This window comes from Trachemys scripta, chromosome 7, assembly GCF_013100865.1.
Source record: "Trachemys scripta elegans isolate TJP31775 chromosome 7, CAS_Tse_1.0, whole genome shotgun sequence".
In the NCBI taxonomy this organism is placed as follows: Eukaryota; Metazoa; Chordata; order Testudines; family Emydidae; genus Trachemys; species Trachemys scripta.
In genome coordinates this window covers 34,771,537-34,787,401 of record NC_048304.1, presented here as the reverse complement: position 1 = coordinate 34,787,401, position 15,865 = coordinate 34,771,537, and the positions used below count along the sequence as shown (strand labels likewise).

Genomic DNA, 15,865 nt, shown 5'->3' with positions numbered 1-15,865 from the left:
GTACTCGGCAAATTAAATGTAAAAGCACACATGTTCAGAATAATATACTTGTGGCTCTTGTATGCTCCAGCAGTGGAAAAGGACGATCAGAGAGAAATACACACTGCAGACTGCCATATATACAGTAGGCTAGTCTCTTTCTTTCTTTCCTGAGGCATACATTTTAAATAATGTTGACACTTCCTTCATGGAACACATTCATTTGCATTAATAGGTAAATTTATGAGGAATTCATAATGCTTGGCCAAATATGGCTAGGCAGAATAAGTTTCCTAGGACTCAAACATAAGCATTAAACTTCTGGGTTTTTTTCCAGAGGTGCTGAGCATCTGCGGTTCCCATTGTTTGCAGATCGAGTTGTGATTGCTCAGCGCTTACAAAAATCAGGCCACAGTGAGAAATGTTATACACACTGCAGATTGCTGCACAGAATCTGTTTCTTCTGCTTAATTTTTCTAAATTACTCTTCTTGTAACTTATTCCACCTTCTTTTAGGTGGCTTTCCTACCACTGCCTTCCAAATAATGTTATTCTGTGAAATAATAATGAAGCAATAAGGCACACAAGAAGGTATGTGTCAATTCAATCTGTTTACATTTACAACTATTTTATTTTTTGGTTTGTAGGAAACATAGGCAGCATATATGATTGGCAAATTCCAACAAGTAAATTGCAAGAGATCAATTTTTTAATATTTTACATTTTTGACTAATCTTTCATGAATGACGAATCAATGCTAGTACCTGGTGTACTGCTACAGTCAGGGCAAGATGCTTTTGTGAAAAGATCTTGCTCCTTGCTACCTGATTTCTCAAATAAGCCTAATACTCTTTTGCAGAAAGACTGATCAGGACTTTCACCTGAAAAAGCAAAAGCAGGGCATTCTGGCCTGTGTGCTTCATACAGGTCACTAGTATTTGCAAGCATTTCATCTGATGTAGTAGAGATATAATCCTTGATGTTGATTCCTCTGATCAATTCTTCAAAATATCGTTGCACAGAAATTTTATACTTTGATGGATCCTGATACAATGACCTTCCTTCTATAAGTTTTTCCATCTTGCTCCTGAGTTTTTTATCCTCTTGAAGAAATTGTACTGAATTTGAATGTTCTTCCAAAAGAGTCTTCATTTGTTGATAAAGTTGCCTGGGGGCTTCAGTTTCACTCTCTACTAGGTGCAGTTTTTCTAATTTTGTTGAATAGTCCTTGTGTAATTTTGTCTTCAGTTCTGCAATTCTGCACCTTATCCCTTTAAGTAAACTGATCCCAACTGTGTCAATCATCACTTTGGTGTCTGTAGTGCTGGATAGGAGTTCATTGATCAGCTTTTCTGTTTCCTGTTTAAAAAAAAATTATGCAGGGTTTCTTAGTAATGTCCACAAGAAGTTTTCAAAATAGTTAAAAGTGTGAGAAGTTATTTTAACTTTCAAAAATAATTTTGGATCTAGATATATGTTTTAGGCCTTACATTTTAAAGTGATTTCAACATTGCCTCCCATTTGTGCTCAAAAGCAATTGTAGTTGTAAATAATTGCAATTACATTTTATAGCACTTTGCGTTCAGAGTTCTGCTAAGATGAGGCAGGCCCTTAGGCCTTTTGTAGGGCAGGAAGAGTTTGCGGGCAAATAGTTTTCTAATTGTATTGTGTACAACTCATAGTCTTTAAGGCCAGAAGGGACCATCATGATCACCTACTCTAACCTCCTGCACTTTGCAGGCCACAATACCTCACCCATCCACTGCTGCTGTAAGCCCATAAACTGGCTGAGTTACTGAAGTCTCAAATCTTGATTTAAAGACTGCAAGTTTCAGAGCGTCTAGTTCAAACCAGCAGATGATATGTGCCCCATGCTGCAGAGGAAGGCAAAAGAAAAAATCCCAGAGTCTCTGACAATCTGACCTGGGGGGGAAATTCTTCCTGACCCCATATATAGCAATCCATAGACTCTTAACATGTGGGCAAGACCTGCCAGCCAGACACCAGGAAAAGAATTCTTTATAGTAACTCAGAGCCCTCCTTGTCTAGAGTCCCATCTCTGGCCATTGGAGATATTTGCTAAAAGCAGTCACCAATGGTTCATATTCCATAGTAGGTGACCTCAAACTTCCCCCCATAAGCCTTATCAAGCTCAGTCTTGAAACAAGCTAGGTTTTTTGCCTCTAGTACTCCTTTTGGAAGCCTGTTCCAGAACTTTACTCCTCTGAGGGTTAGAAATCTTTGTCAAATTTCAAGCCTAAACTTGTTGATACCCAGTTTATATTCATTCTTGTGCCAGCATTGGCCATTAACTTAAATAACTCATCTTCATCCCTGGTGCTTATCACTGTGATATATTTATAGAGAGTAATCATATCATATCTCCCCTCAGCCCTCATTTTGTTAGGCTAAACAAGTCAAGCACCATACATTTCCTCTCTTAAGGTAGGTTCTCCATTCCTCTGATCATCCTAGTAGCCCTTCTCTGCACATATTACAGTTTGAATTAATCTTTCTTAAACATGGGAGACCAGAACTGCACACGGTATTCCAGTTGAGGGCTCACCAGTGCCTTGTACAATGGTAATAATGCTTCCCTAGCTCTACTGGAAATATCTTGCCTAATGCATCCTAGGATTGCATAAGACTTTTTCACTGCTGCATTGCATTGGTGACTCATAGTCATCCTGTGGTCGATCAATACACCCAGTCTTTCTTTTCCTCTGCCACTTCCAATTGGTAAGTCCCCAGCTTCTAGCAAAAACTCTTGTTGTTAGTCCCTAAGTGGATAACCTTGCACTTTGTACTATTTAATTTCATCCCATTTCTATTACTCCAGTTTTCAAGGTCATCCAAATCTTCTTGTGTGACTCTCTATATCCCAGCCAAGTGGAGGTCAGGCATCCACAGAAGATTGAGAGCCTGGGAAGGAATAGGGTTAGCAAGCTCACATGACCCCAAATAACAAGGGACAATGTAAAGTCATCAGAGAAGCCTCCTGTACCATTAACTCTTGGAAAATTGTCATCAAACTTTGCCAAACCACATACAATCTACATGCCTACCCTTCTCATGTTGACAATTAAAAAGCAAAAGATATTTTAGACATTCTTTCACAGGCCCTTCAAGAAGGTTGGGGGATCAGCTACACCAGTGCCAGATTTAGCTTGTGAGTGAAATCACATGACAAATGGTCAGGTGACTAAGGGAATTTCTAGGAAAATAAGAGCAGCCTGCAGTTCAGTAAGAGGGAGTCAACTGTGAGGGACTCCAGGGAAAATAGCCTTTGGAGTTTATGATTTATAAAAGATCAGGAGGGCTCGGGAGTATAGGAAGTGTCCCTGGGAAGAAGCTGGGTGGGTTGAAGCTACTTGGGGACAGACAGACTAATTGTTTAGAGCTCCAGGACCAGGAACCCAAAAGCTTGCGTTCAATCAAGCAAGCAAGTATAAATGTAAAAGGCTGGCTTGATTTCAGTTGAATGTAGTGTTACCTTTGTTCAGCTAAAGGAGAGGCTGGCCAGGCAAACAAGAAGAGTTCCAGACTACTGGATTCTGGAGCCAGTGATTCTATGCGTCCTGCAAATAACTAGGCTCAGAAAATGAAATCACACTCTACTGCGTGCACCAACCAGGACTGCATGTCCTCTTGGACCTGTAAATAAATCCCTTGCTTCAAGGTGCCACAGGGATCAGGTAGTATTCCCTGCCCAGTACAGTATTGTACATTTGGACTGGTGCCTTATGGCTTTTTTGCCTTTCTCTGAAACATCAGATATTGGTCTTTGCTGAAGTCAGGATACTGGGCTCGATAGTAGTGGTGTACAAACTGCAGGGTCAACTGTGGGCCACACAAACTGAACCCTGCAGGTTCCATTCAGAGAATTTCCAACCCCTCCCTCAGAGTGTGCCCTACCAACTCTCCAGAGCCACTCACTCCTTCCAGACCTGGAATCTATTGAATCTTGGATGATTTTGGGTGGGGGCCTGGCTCCTATTTGCTCCTCCCAAGGGCCTTCAGGTGTACTGGGTGGCCTCTCCCAAATCTGCCCCACCAGGTAAAGACCATGGCCTCTGCTACCCCACTGAGATTATTCTGGAGGACAGGGTTGCATGTACCCCCTTTGCAAATAGCATCAGCCAAGCTGTGTGACTGTTCATCAGTCTGAGTTCTATGATAATACTTAAAACTTTTCATCATCAAAGTGTTTGATAAGCATTAACTAATTAATCCTCCTCACACACCTGTGAGATAAGCCTTATTAACCCCATTTTGCCTATGGGGGAACTAAAGGCAAAGAAGTTATGTGATTTGGCAACATCACAGAAGAAGTCAAGAGTCAGGAATACAACTTAGTCTCACGCTCACACCACTAAACCACATCATTTTATATAACTTAATCCTTTCCTACGGGCTATCTGCCTAAACTTGTATCGAACATCAGATCATGTCATTCTGTTAATAAAGCTGAAAGAAAGTGAGTCACTTGTACTATACCTTCCTAGCTTGTACTGTGCCTTCAGATTTCTGAAGCAACAAGTCTATATCTTTAATAAAAGTCATTTTTCTTGCTGTGTAAGCTTCAGACATTTTTGCAACACTGTGATGCTCATGGTTTCCAAAGAGCTTGCAGATTGCACAAATTGGTTCATCATCAGTCAGACACATCTGAGAAAAGAACATAGTCATTTTCTAGTACAGCCATGTATGCTTACACGTTGTCAACTACGTAGCACACTGACCCAGAACATTAGGCTTAGTCTGCTAAGTAAATACTGGTGCAATTGTCGAAAACATGCTCAGAGTGAAGCGGAGACGGTTGTCTTCAAAAGGGCAAAATTCATGCTACAGCAATCTTCAGTTCCATTGGCATTCTCCAGTGGAACCTTAGTAATCCAAACTCCTTCAAGCAACACACATTAGATTTTCTACCCCAAAAGAAATACTCTTTCCCTACTTCTTAAGAGTTCTTAAGAACAGATGCTGAAAGGAGGTTAATTGTTACTCAAGCTACGTTGCACTTTACGTTCAACAGGCATTTTGCAAGTACTATATATATATATATATATTATTATTTAATATTTATATCACAGTAGTGCCCACCCATAATTAGGGATTGTAGTAAGTGTTGCACAAGCACATATGAAATCACAATCACTGCCCTGAAGACCTTATTGTCTAAGAAGACAAGTAATATATAAAGTTTGGAGTGGTGAGATGCATACCAATTTATACACATTAGGTTTATAATTGTCAGGAAACAAAATTACAGTAGGAGGTGAAGTTGAACTGTTCTCATTTGTCCATCAAGTCTTTATTAATTGGTTGATTTCTTGTATGCATCATGGCAGAAATAGGTCTTACGATTGGAAGAGAACAGTTATTTACAGATTTGTTCACAAAGGGTATTCCGTGCCTGGAGGAAGGCACAGAACTGTCTGTGTGAGAAGCGGCTGAGCAGATGGATGAGAGTGGCTTCACTGGTGCAGTGACTTGGTAAGGGATAAAAGCAGACAAGCAGGGACAGGCAGATTTATAAAGGGCTTGGAGTGTGAGGATAAGATACTTGAACTAGATGCTGTGAAATAGGAAGCCAGTGAAAGGTTTCAAAGTGGTGGCGGGGCTCTTTAAAATCAAATGGACAATGTACATCTTCTGAAGAATTTTTCCTTGATTTTCAGGTTCATTCAGTTACTCATTCTTAAACTATAGTAATTTTTAGTGGGTCTCCTAGTTGTAGGAGTGAATGAGGCTTTAGTGTCTCTTGAACTAAATGTTTTTATGCCCTTTTCTCTAATGTTGTTGCAGGAGTGACAGTTGTTGCTTGTTGTTGGGCCATTGAGAAGGTGTGAGAGGTCTAGTGGCCTGAGCACCAGAATGAGAGCTAGGAAATCCTGAGATATTGACTTCAGTGTGACTACTCATGTGCTTCTAGCTAGGCACATTTATGTAACATTCTGAGTTGTGGCCTCTGTAAATAGCCCCACAGAAATCAATATGACTGCTTGTGGAATAAAGCACTACTCAATGTGACTACAGGTAGCAAAACTCTGGCCCTAATTAGTGAATCACTTAATCTTTGTGCAGTGCTTTGAAAATGTAAAGCACTAATTAATAAATGACTGTAGTAGTTCCGGGGTGGGGCTCGTCCCTTCCTGGGGCGCCTGGAAGCCAGGCCGCCCCGCTACAAAGTGAATAACAGTTAGGGCCCCGACCTTTGGGTAAGGGCTAAGCACACAATTGATAATCCAGAGCTCAACCTTTGTGCAGGGACTGAGCACACAAGTAACAGTTCAGAGCCCAGGCCCTTAGGCAGGGACTGAGCACACAAGTAACAGTTCAGAGCCCAGGCCCTTAGGCAGGGACTGAGCACACAAGTAACAGCTCCGGGCCCTGGGTCAGGGCGGGGCAGCAAACCAATAGTCAGTCAGTGGCCCAGGCCTTGTAGCAGGGGCTGGGTCAGTTTGGGTTAGCCCAGGCCCTAGGTCAGGGCGGGGCAGCCAACAGATAGTCTGTCAGGGGCCCAGGCCCCTTGAACAAGGAGGAGGAGAGACTGCCACCCGGTGCGGGGTGGCAGGGGGGAACACAGGCCCACCCACTCCACTGTGTTCCAGCCCGGGGCCCTATCCGCAGCAGTTCATCTGCCACGCAGTCAGTGGGGATCCTGACCGCAACACACTGACATGGGTTCGGGGTCTGCTATCCCTGGGCCACTTCCCATCTCCTCCTCCATGGGTACCTGCTCCTCCTGAGTTCCGTCTGCTGGGTCGCAGATCATGGGCTCCTCCGGGCCCCGAGCACCAGGTAGGTCTGTCGCTCCCTCTGGGCCCTCGGCGGGGGGAAGCTCAGGCCGCTCCTCGGGGTACCGGGCTCTCGGCAGGCTCGGCCAGTCCTCCTCAGGATACCGGGCTCTCGGCAGGCTCGGCCAGTCCTCCTCGGGATACCGGGCTCTCGGCAGGCTCAGCCAGTCCTCCTCGGGATACCGGGCTCTCGGCAGGCTCGGCCAGTCCTCCTCGGGATACCGGGCTCTCGGCAGGCTCAGGTCCGCGGGAGCTCGGGCACCAGCGTCTGTCCTCTCCCATTGCCGGCCAGCTACTGAGCGCTGTGGCCTGGCCTTTATACTTCCTGTCCCGCCCCTTGACTTCCAGGGGGCGGGGACAGGCCGCGGTGGCTCCGCCCACTCTGGCGGCTGTTCTGGCTCATCGCTTCCTGGGGCGCCTGGAAGCCAGGCCGCCCGGCTACAATGACCTTTTATATCATTATGTTTTGTTTTTGCAGGGTGAATCTGATTTCATGAATTTCATTAGGAGGCTGGTAGTTCTTCCAACTGCAAACCACCAACTAGACTCCTCATCTAGATGGAAGTAATCCATTTGGGAAAGAAGCAATTCAAATGGTAGGATTTGCCCTTTACTTATGTTTTTATAGTCTAAAATTCAAATGATGTGGTTTATTTGTCACTGAACATGATATAAAGGACTAGCTTGTTTAGAATATGACTATTCCACTACAATATCCAACAAATAGAATTCATTTTGATTAAGTGAATACTGAACACTTACAGGACAGATTTGGTGTGCAAATAATTAAATAAAGGAAAAATAAGAAATATGTAAATGTATACCAAATTCATATTTTCCCCGTGTTCTTCACATATTTGGGATAGCTGGTTTTGCTCCTGGGCACGAATGTTTTCAAGTTCATCCTTAAATTTTTCCAATATACTTTCAACCAGAATATTTCTCGGTAATCCAATTATTCCTCTGCCCCTCAAATATATGACCTAAAAGTGAGAAAAACTGTTACATACTATTTGAGAGATGCAGGAGACACTTTGCTTCTTCAATAGTTTCATAGCTGTGTAATGTAGAAACAGTGCATCGGCATTCTTCAGTTGTGGTTTATATTAATTTGATCTTGTACTGAAATACAGTACTGCAGCGAAGTGATCTAGACAGCAGTTTCCTCCTAATGTATACCTTATAAATCTAGGCTCATCAGTATCAGTGGTCCAAATTCTGCCTTTGAATAAGTGTGTGCAAAACCCACATTTGGAACCAAAAGGAACTGAATGTGTGCTTCCACATACAGAATTTAGCCCCTTGTATTTAAGCAGAGACCCTCATGTGGCTTCTGTTAATAGTTAAAGAAAAAACCCTCATTCAGAGCTAAATCCTGAGGTTCCAGTCCAGGAGCTTTTACTCATTTAAATCAATTGGATTCATTCATATGAATAAGAGCTGCAGACAGACTCCTCCATTCTTACTTGGGCAAAACATCATTGAAGTCAATGGGAGTTTTGCTCCAGTAAGAACTATGTAAAAACCTAGGACCAGATTTTGTCACCATTTCTCACACTGAGTAGCACCACTTGAGAAGTAAAGTATTGCTCCATGTGAATAATGGTAGCAGATTCTGACTCTAAAAAAAGGAGTTCAATTAACTTGCTAAAGTCTATAAAACCACAGGAGTATTAAGCTAGTTATATTCTAAATTAATGCAAGAGAAGGAATTAATTTACATGTGATATAAGCACAAGTCCTGTAGATTTTGAAAAAACAGTCAAGGAAACATGCTGTATGATTAAAATCTATGGAAATATTTAGTTTAAGACTGATATTTTATAGCAAGTGTTCAGCATATCCTTGTTCCAGGTCTTTCCTTTTAAAACATGTTTGCCAACAATTTAAGCAACATTTTCTGAAAGAATTTAAGAATTGTCCTGCCAGGTTCTTTTGATTGGATCAGGATAGAACATTACATGCTTGGACCTATAGTCTCCATGGGCTGCACAATTTTTAATAGATGTCAGGGAAGTCACAACCATCTGCTCCATTTTATTAAATTAAATTAGGTATGGCCTCAGGCTCCTTGCAAGCTGGCAATGTCCCCCTTCAGTTGGGAAAAGTTTGGGCAGACCCTTGTCTTGCAAATAAAGAGAAGAGCTCTGACTACAGAGAAGATTAAATGAGCGTCTCTACTTACTTTCCTGCACATAGGACAGCAGAACTGTCCATTAACATGATTGCAGTTCTGGCGGATGAGGATCTTTTCCAGGCATTGCTTGCAGAAGTTGTGAGCACAAGTTAGGACCAGCACTGGTGGAGTGAACAGCTCCAAGCACACTGGGCAGGAAAGCGCCTCTCCCAAAGCATCCATTGTACTGCTGCACCTCATGAGGAAAGCCTTCGAAGATTCCAGCTGCAGCTATCCCTTTCTTCCAGTAGCTGGTCACCATCCAGGTTCTAGAACAACTCTGAAACCTCTGTGACAGCAGCTCCATGGCGACAAGCATCAACAATCTGTGCAACCATTGCAGGATCATGCTCCTCCCGGTTTCTGGAACAGTTGAGGGGCAGACAACCAGTCCCAGATGTCTCCTCTGGGACAGTGATGTTTAGCTGAGACTCTCAGATCTTTGATTACCCCAAGCACACACATTGTCACTGAAGCACCCCTCATGTTCTCATTTCTCTTGGAATGCTCAAGTCTGTCTTGATTTAAGTCTATAGGTAGTGTAACAGGGTAGGGAAGGACAGCGCACAATACTCCAAATTTAACAGATTTGCATCCAGATGCTTCTATTAAAACAAGTTGCTTCTGATTTTTAATTCTAATTTCTCTCCCCTTTTCTTTCTTTGACCCATCTCTGTTAAATTTTCCTTTAGCTAACATTAGAAGCTGCTTGGTGAGTCTCTAACTTTCATTTCACCTAGCTTACTTTGTCATAGTGAACTTATTTAAAATGCATTTTTAAGAAAAGTGAATAATTTATAATACTGAAAGCTAGCAACCTCTTTTTAAGGAACATTCAGATTACAATAGTCCCTGTTGTGTGGTCGTATACTGGCAGATCTTGGACTTTAATTGAAGCCTTTATGGGCATAATCATGTTGGCCTCTAACAGGCAAATCTCTTGCTACAGGAATCTTTCATATACAGTACTGTAGTTAGGAAATTAGAGTGAATTGAAAAATGACCAAAGAAAATTAAGGTAGTTGTACCATCCTCTTTATTACAGTTTTCTGTATCTGTGTATATGCTGAGACTGCATCCATGGAGCAGTTTTGTTTCTAAACATAAAGTCAGTTAACCTGCCATAATACAAAATGCCTTAATAGCTTATCAATGTTTTCTAGAAAATAGAACAGGGGTGTGAAAGTCAGGCCTTGGGTTCAATTCCCAACTGTAACGGTCTTCCTGTAGGTCCCTGGGTAAACCACTTTCAATCACTCCACCACTGTTAAATTGGGGATAATAGTGGTTCCTACTTCAGAAAGGTGTTGTGTGGCTTGTTTAATGTTTGGCACACTGAAATCCTTGGATGCAGGGATCAGAAAGAGTTAACTACAAGTGTTGCTTTAATGTCTGACGTTTAGCGCTTTTCACAGTTTTTGCTATATCAAAGTCTTCATACATCTGTACAGTAGATTGTTGGGTAAGAAAGATGTATAGGGCCAGATTTTGAATGGCATAGAGGTTCCTAAAGATGCAGATGGGCGCCTAGGCACTTCTGAAAATCCCACTAGGTGCCTAACTGCATCTTTAGGTACCTGAAAGCTAAAAATCTGACCTATAATGCCTTTCTTCAGGGAGCATCAAAGTGCTTCACCTACAAAGAACAGAGTAAGTAGCTTAAAATATTATCCCCAGTCTATCACTGAGGCAGAGATTTTAAGTAATTTATCATAGAATGTCAGGGTTGGAAGGGATCTCAGGAGATCATCTAGTCCAACCCCCTGCTCAAAGCAGGACCAATCCCCAGACAGATTTTTGCCCCAGATCCTTAAATGGCCCCCTTAAGGATTGAATTTACAACCCTGGGTTTAGCAGGCCAATGCTCAAACCACTGAGCTATCCCTCCCCCCCTCATATCTACATCATAATCAATCAGTAGTAGAACCACAAAAAGAACCTAATTCGCCTGACTCTCAATCTCCTCCTGTAACCGTCTCCTTAGTAGTACATATTATTCCTTACATGATAAACCACCTCCATGGCAGACAGACACAACAGAAACCAGGAGTCAGTATGGTCTGAGAAGCAGAACTGAGAATCCTCAGTTAAAAAAAAAAAAAAGGCCTCTGCCACTTGGACTAAAGGAGAATTACCTTCAGTTCTCTCTAATGTTTGGGCTTTTATTCTCTTCTGAGCTAGTCCCTAGAGAGGGCAAAATAATCACAAACACTTGGGCAGAGCAGACAAGGGAGGGACGTACACATACGTAACAGCCAGTGCATTGCCCTTTATGGGAGTTAACATGGCAAATGTGCCACATCTTTTATTATGACATTTCCTAAGCCAAGCCCAGCTATTGGGACACTGAGCTCAAGTCAGTGCTCAACCTGGCCTCAGAGAGAGCTGCCTGGGGCTATGCTGTATTGCAGCTATTCTGGAAATTCCTGCTTTCTTGGACTTGAGATCTGGCTTTCAGGCTGTTGCCGGCCCAGATGGGCCCAAGGAGGCAAACAGCGGGGTTCGTTGCCCAGTGTGCTTCGCACTAATAAACATACCAGGTGTGGAGAAGCAAAACCAACTTTAATCAAGAGCTCTGAATAGGCACTAGGAGACCAACAAGTCTCAAATCAAGCGCAGCACATATCAGCACATGTTCCATTTTATATGCCAAGCAGTTTCTGTGTAAGCCTTTATCTGTTACTCCCTCTTACCCCTCCCACACCTCTCTCCTCTAGCAGTTACAGCAGACACACATTGTGGCTTATTAGAACAGTTCCCATTCGTATGCTTATCTTTGACCTTGTTAGTATGAACGAAACAGCAGCTATCTGCTAGAAAAGCTGACCCTTACATTACTGCTTTAGCCTGCTTCAGCATGTAAGCACTTAGCATAGAAGTAGGTGAAAGTTCTCAAGATGGAATCACTGTGGCTCACTTAGACCCAGAGCAAAGGAGTTTCATCGGCTCTTCTGGCCTTCCACTCCCCTGAGTTACCTGGTAGCTATGCCTAGTGACACCAACAAGGCCTCAGGGAGAAGTGCATTTTCTCACGTAGCCAACATCATAGAATTGTATAAGTTCAATATGAATTGATCTGTGAGGACATAAGGGGTTAATGTGTGTTTCAAGTGTTTTTCCCCTGCCCTTCTGAAACAAGACTATTCCCATGGAAAATAAGAGGAATACGTAGAACGTGGCAATTGAGAATGCCCACTGGGATGTTAAGTCTAATTGTAGTATAGCTGGAATTTTCTAGTCACTTATTCCCAAACTTTGTTAAATACAAAATCCCCTGTCTTGAATTAAAGCCCTTCTCTTTGGCTTTAAGGCATGGCCCATGTGATGGGGCTGTGCTGCAGCTGGAATCGCAGGGGGAATTATGGCTAACTCGGGTTTTGGGGGTTAAATTAGGGAGATAGGACTCCTGGGTTCCATTCTCACTTCAACTATTGATTTGCTGTGGTTCTTGGGCAAGCCTCTTACATTAACTGTGCTTCAGCTTGTTCACCTTTAAAATGCAGGTAATGCTAATCTACCTGACCAGGGTTTGGATGACTGAATTATTGTTTGGCACCTTGAGATACTTGGTGTGATGGGTTGAGTCACAGAAACCCGCTTGGGACTGCCACCTGATGTGCTGAGACTACCTCTGAGCCCATTTTCTCTGCCAGCTTGGGACTTCAGTACCTTGCCTTGTTTGAGCCAGACACACTTGCCTGCTGCCAACACAGATCCAACTCTGAACCATGTCCCCTACAAGCTGCAGGCTTAACTGAAAACAGCTTAAAAAGTGCTCCTGTCTCCAGCACTCAAATGCCCAGCTCCCAATGGGGTCCAAACCCCAAATAAATTCATTTTACCCTGTATAAAGCTTAAACGGGTAAACTCATAAATTGTTCGCCCTCTATAACACTGATAGAGAGATATGCACAGCTGTTTGCCTCCCCCCCCAGGTATTAATACTTACACTGGGTTAATTAATAAGTAAAAAGTGATTTTATTAAAAAGAAAAAGTGGGATTTAAGTGGTTCCAAGTAATAACAGGCAGAACAAAGTAAATTACCAAGCAAAGTAAAATAAAACACGCAAGTCTAAGCCTAATACAGTAAAAACTAAATACAGGTAAATCTCACCCTCAGAGATGTTCCAATAAACCTCTTTTACAGACTAGACTTCCGCCTAGTCTGGGTCCAGCAATCACTCACACCCCTGTAGTTACTGTCCTTTGTTCCAGTTTCTTTCAGGCATCTCCTTGTGGTGGAGAGGCTATCTTTTGCGCCAGCTGAAGACAAAATGGAGGGGTTTCCACAGGAGCTTATATAGTCTCTCCCTTGTGGGTGGAAACCCTTTCCCCTCTCCTACGCAGAATCCAGCTCCAAGATGGAGGTTTGGAGTCACATGGACAAGTCACATGTTGATGCATGACTCAATTCCTTACAGGCCAATGCCACATTCCCAGGAAAGCTCAGATATGGATTGGCGTCTCTCAAAGTTCATTGTTTCTTGATTGGGCACTTACCGAGAATAGTCTTTTCTCAAGAAGCTGACCAATTGCTTCACTGAGACTACTTAAAATCAAACAAGTAAATAGCCAATATTCATAACTTTGAATACAAAAATGATACATGCATACAAATAGGATGAATATATCCAGTAGATCATAACCTTTGCAGAGATATGTTACTGAGCATATCTAGCATAAAACACATTCCAGTTATGTCATATTTACACTCATAAGCATATTTCTATAAAGCATTATGGGGTGCAAGGTCACACTTAGACACAAGTTGTTATGTCATGGCCTGATACAAATCCTACTGCAATCAATGGAGAGACCCTATGGCAGGGGTGGGCAAACTACGCCCGCGGGCCACATCTGGCCTACCAGCTTCTTTAATCCAACCTTTGAGCTCCCTCTGGGGAGTAGGCTCTGAGGCTTGCCCCGCTCCAGCACTTCAGCCAGGGAGCAGGATTGGGAGCCGCTCCACACAGCTCCCGGAAACAGCATCATGTCCTCCATCTGGCTTTTACGCATAGGGGCAGCCAGGGGGCTCTGTTCCACACACTGCTCCTGCCCCAAGCATCGCCCCCGCAGCTCCCATTGGCTGGGAACTGCAGCCAATGGGAGCTGCAGGAGCGACACCTGCGGATGAGGCAGTGCACAGCAGAGCCACCTGGCCACGCCTCTGTTTAGGAGCTGGAGGGGGAACATGCCGCTGCTTCCGGGAGCTGCTTGAGGTAAGCGCCACCCAGAGCCTGAACTCTTGAGCCACTCCCCCATACCCCAACCCCCGGACCCAGCCCTGATTCCCCTCCCGCCCGCCGAACCCCTCGGTCCCAGCCCGGAGCACCCTCCCGCACCCTGAACTCCTCATTTCTGGCCCCACCGCAGAGCCCGCACCCCCAGCCAGAGCCGTCACCCCCTCCCCACAACCCAGTTCCAATTTTGTGAGTATTCATGGCCTGCCATACAATTTCTATACCCAGATGTGGCCCTTGGGTGAAAAAGTTGGCCCACCCCTACCCTATGGGCTATGTTGGACTTTCAATGAGACAGATAATAAATGCAAACCATGTTACTCATATAAATAAGTGATGCAGTCAATGTTTGATAGTTAACAGGATATTTATGAATATTAATTCTTACTTCCCCTGAGTTTATCTATCTTTAAAATGGAGATAATACCTACCCCAGGTGGTTTGTTTTTTGGCTTACTTATTGTTTTGCACTTATTGATCTTTGGAAGCCAGGTGCTATCTTAGTGCAGACACTATTACTATTATAAATAAATATGATGCTTTAAAAGTTCAATATGTATAAGGATATTTATCAATCTTTTAAAAATGTATCAACATATTGATGTTTATATTGGGCTTTGATAGACCTTGTGGGCTAGTCTCTAGAGAGGGTAATATGGTCACAAACACTTGAGCAAGAGAGGCAGAAATGTGCACATAATTAACAGCCAGTGCATTGCACTTTTATGGAGCTAACACCTGGTTGTCATGGCATTTGTACCTCCCCTCATTATGACATCACCTGACCCAAGCACAGCTATCTATGCATTGAACTCAAGTCAGTACTCAGCTTGACATTGGGAAGAGCTGGTCGATGCTGTGCTGTATGGCAGCTATTCTGGAAATTCCTACTATATTGGATTCAAGATTGGGATTCAAGCTTTGACTAGAAGTGAGTGATTCTTTTCTCGCTTTTCCAGTGTACTAGAACTGTATGCATTATTTATGAATTGAGTTGTGGGACCACACAGGTTTCACCCCAGTTCTTTGTGGGTACAAGCCTTGTTTTGGACTCGTCCTAAAAGAACTACCACATTGCCACCTTAGCTTACTGGATGCTTCTACTGGGAATTCCCTTAATTATGACTATTACATGAGATAGGGAAGCAGTTTTACTGCCATAGCCAGCTGCAGAGATCACAGCATTGTCTGATAAATTCCTTTCCTTTGTCATTAATGGGCTCATGACCAACCAGGAAAACAGTCTTCTATTCCAATATCAATTATAATCCTCTCTCTAGCTAGTGATACTAGGTATTTAAATAAAACCAATCACCATAGTATCTATATATCTTGCTTCTGCAAAGGATGGTGATAATGAGACAAGATTATGGTCATGATGAGAAACCTAAACTTTCAGCACTGAAAGCATGGATGGTTAGGTTTTAATGGGATTTAGTAGATCATCCACTCCAACCCCTTGCATCATTTAGGATTCTTCACTGTATCGATCTCACTATAAATCTGTCTACCCTAGTGCTTCTCTGCCTATATGGCCCATCAGGGATCTACAGAGCCCTTTTCTGGTTGGTTGCAGAGTGAAACTGTTTGAGAACCAATGATAGTTGTATTGAGGAGGTAAGTGCATGAAAAAGAATCTCTCTTAAAAATAATCTGCAGCATGAAAAGA

At 43.0% G+C, this 15,865-nt stretch overlaps 1 protein-coding gene across 1 annotated transcript; it reads right to left on the bottom strand.

Moving 5' to 3' along the window:
- Positions 1-708: 708 nt before the first annotated feature.
- On the bottom strand, positions 709-9,138 carry LOC117880033 (tripartite motif-containing protein 54). The gene is made up of 4 exons (XM_034775688.1): positions 8,965-9,138; positions 7,604-7,762; positions 4,477-4,647; positions 709-1,338 (listed from the first exon to the last, which is right to left on the bottom strand). Exons 1-4 carry the CDS (start codon positions 9,136-9,138, stop codon positions 709-711), a joined length of 1,134 nt encoding a protein of 377 aa, XP_034631579.1.
- Positions 9,139-15,865: the final 6,727 nt, after the last annotated feature.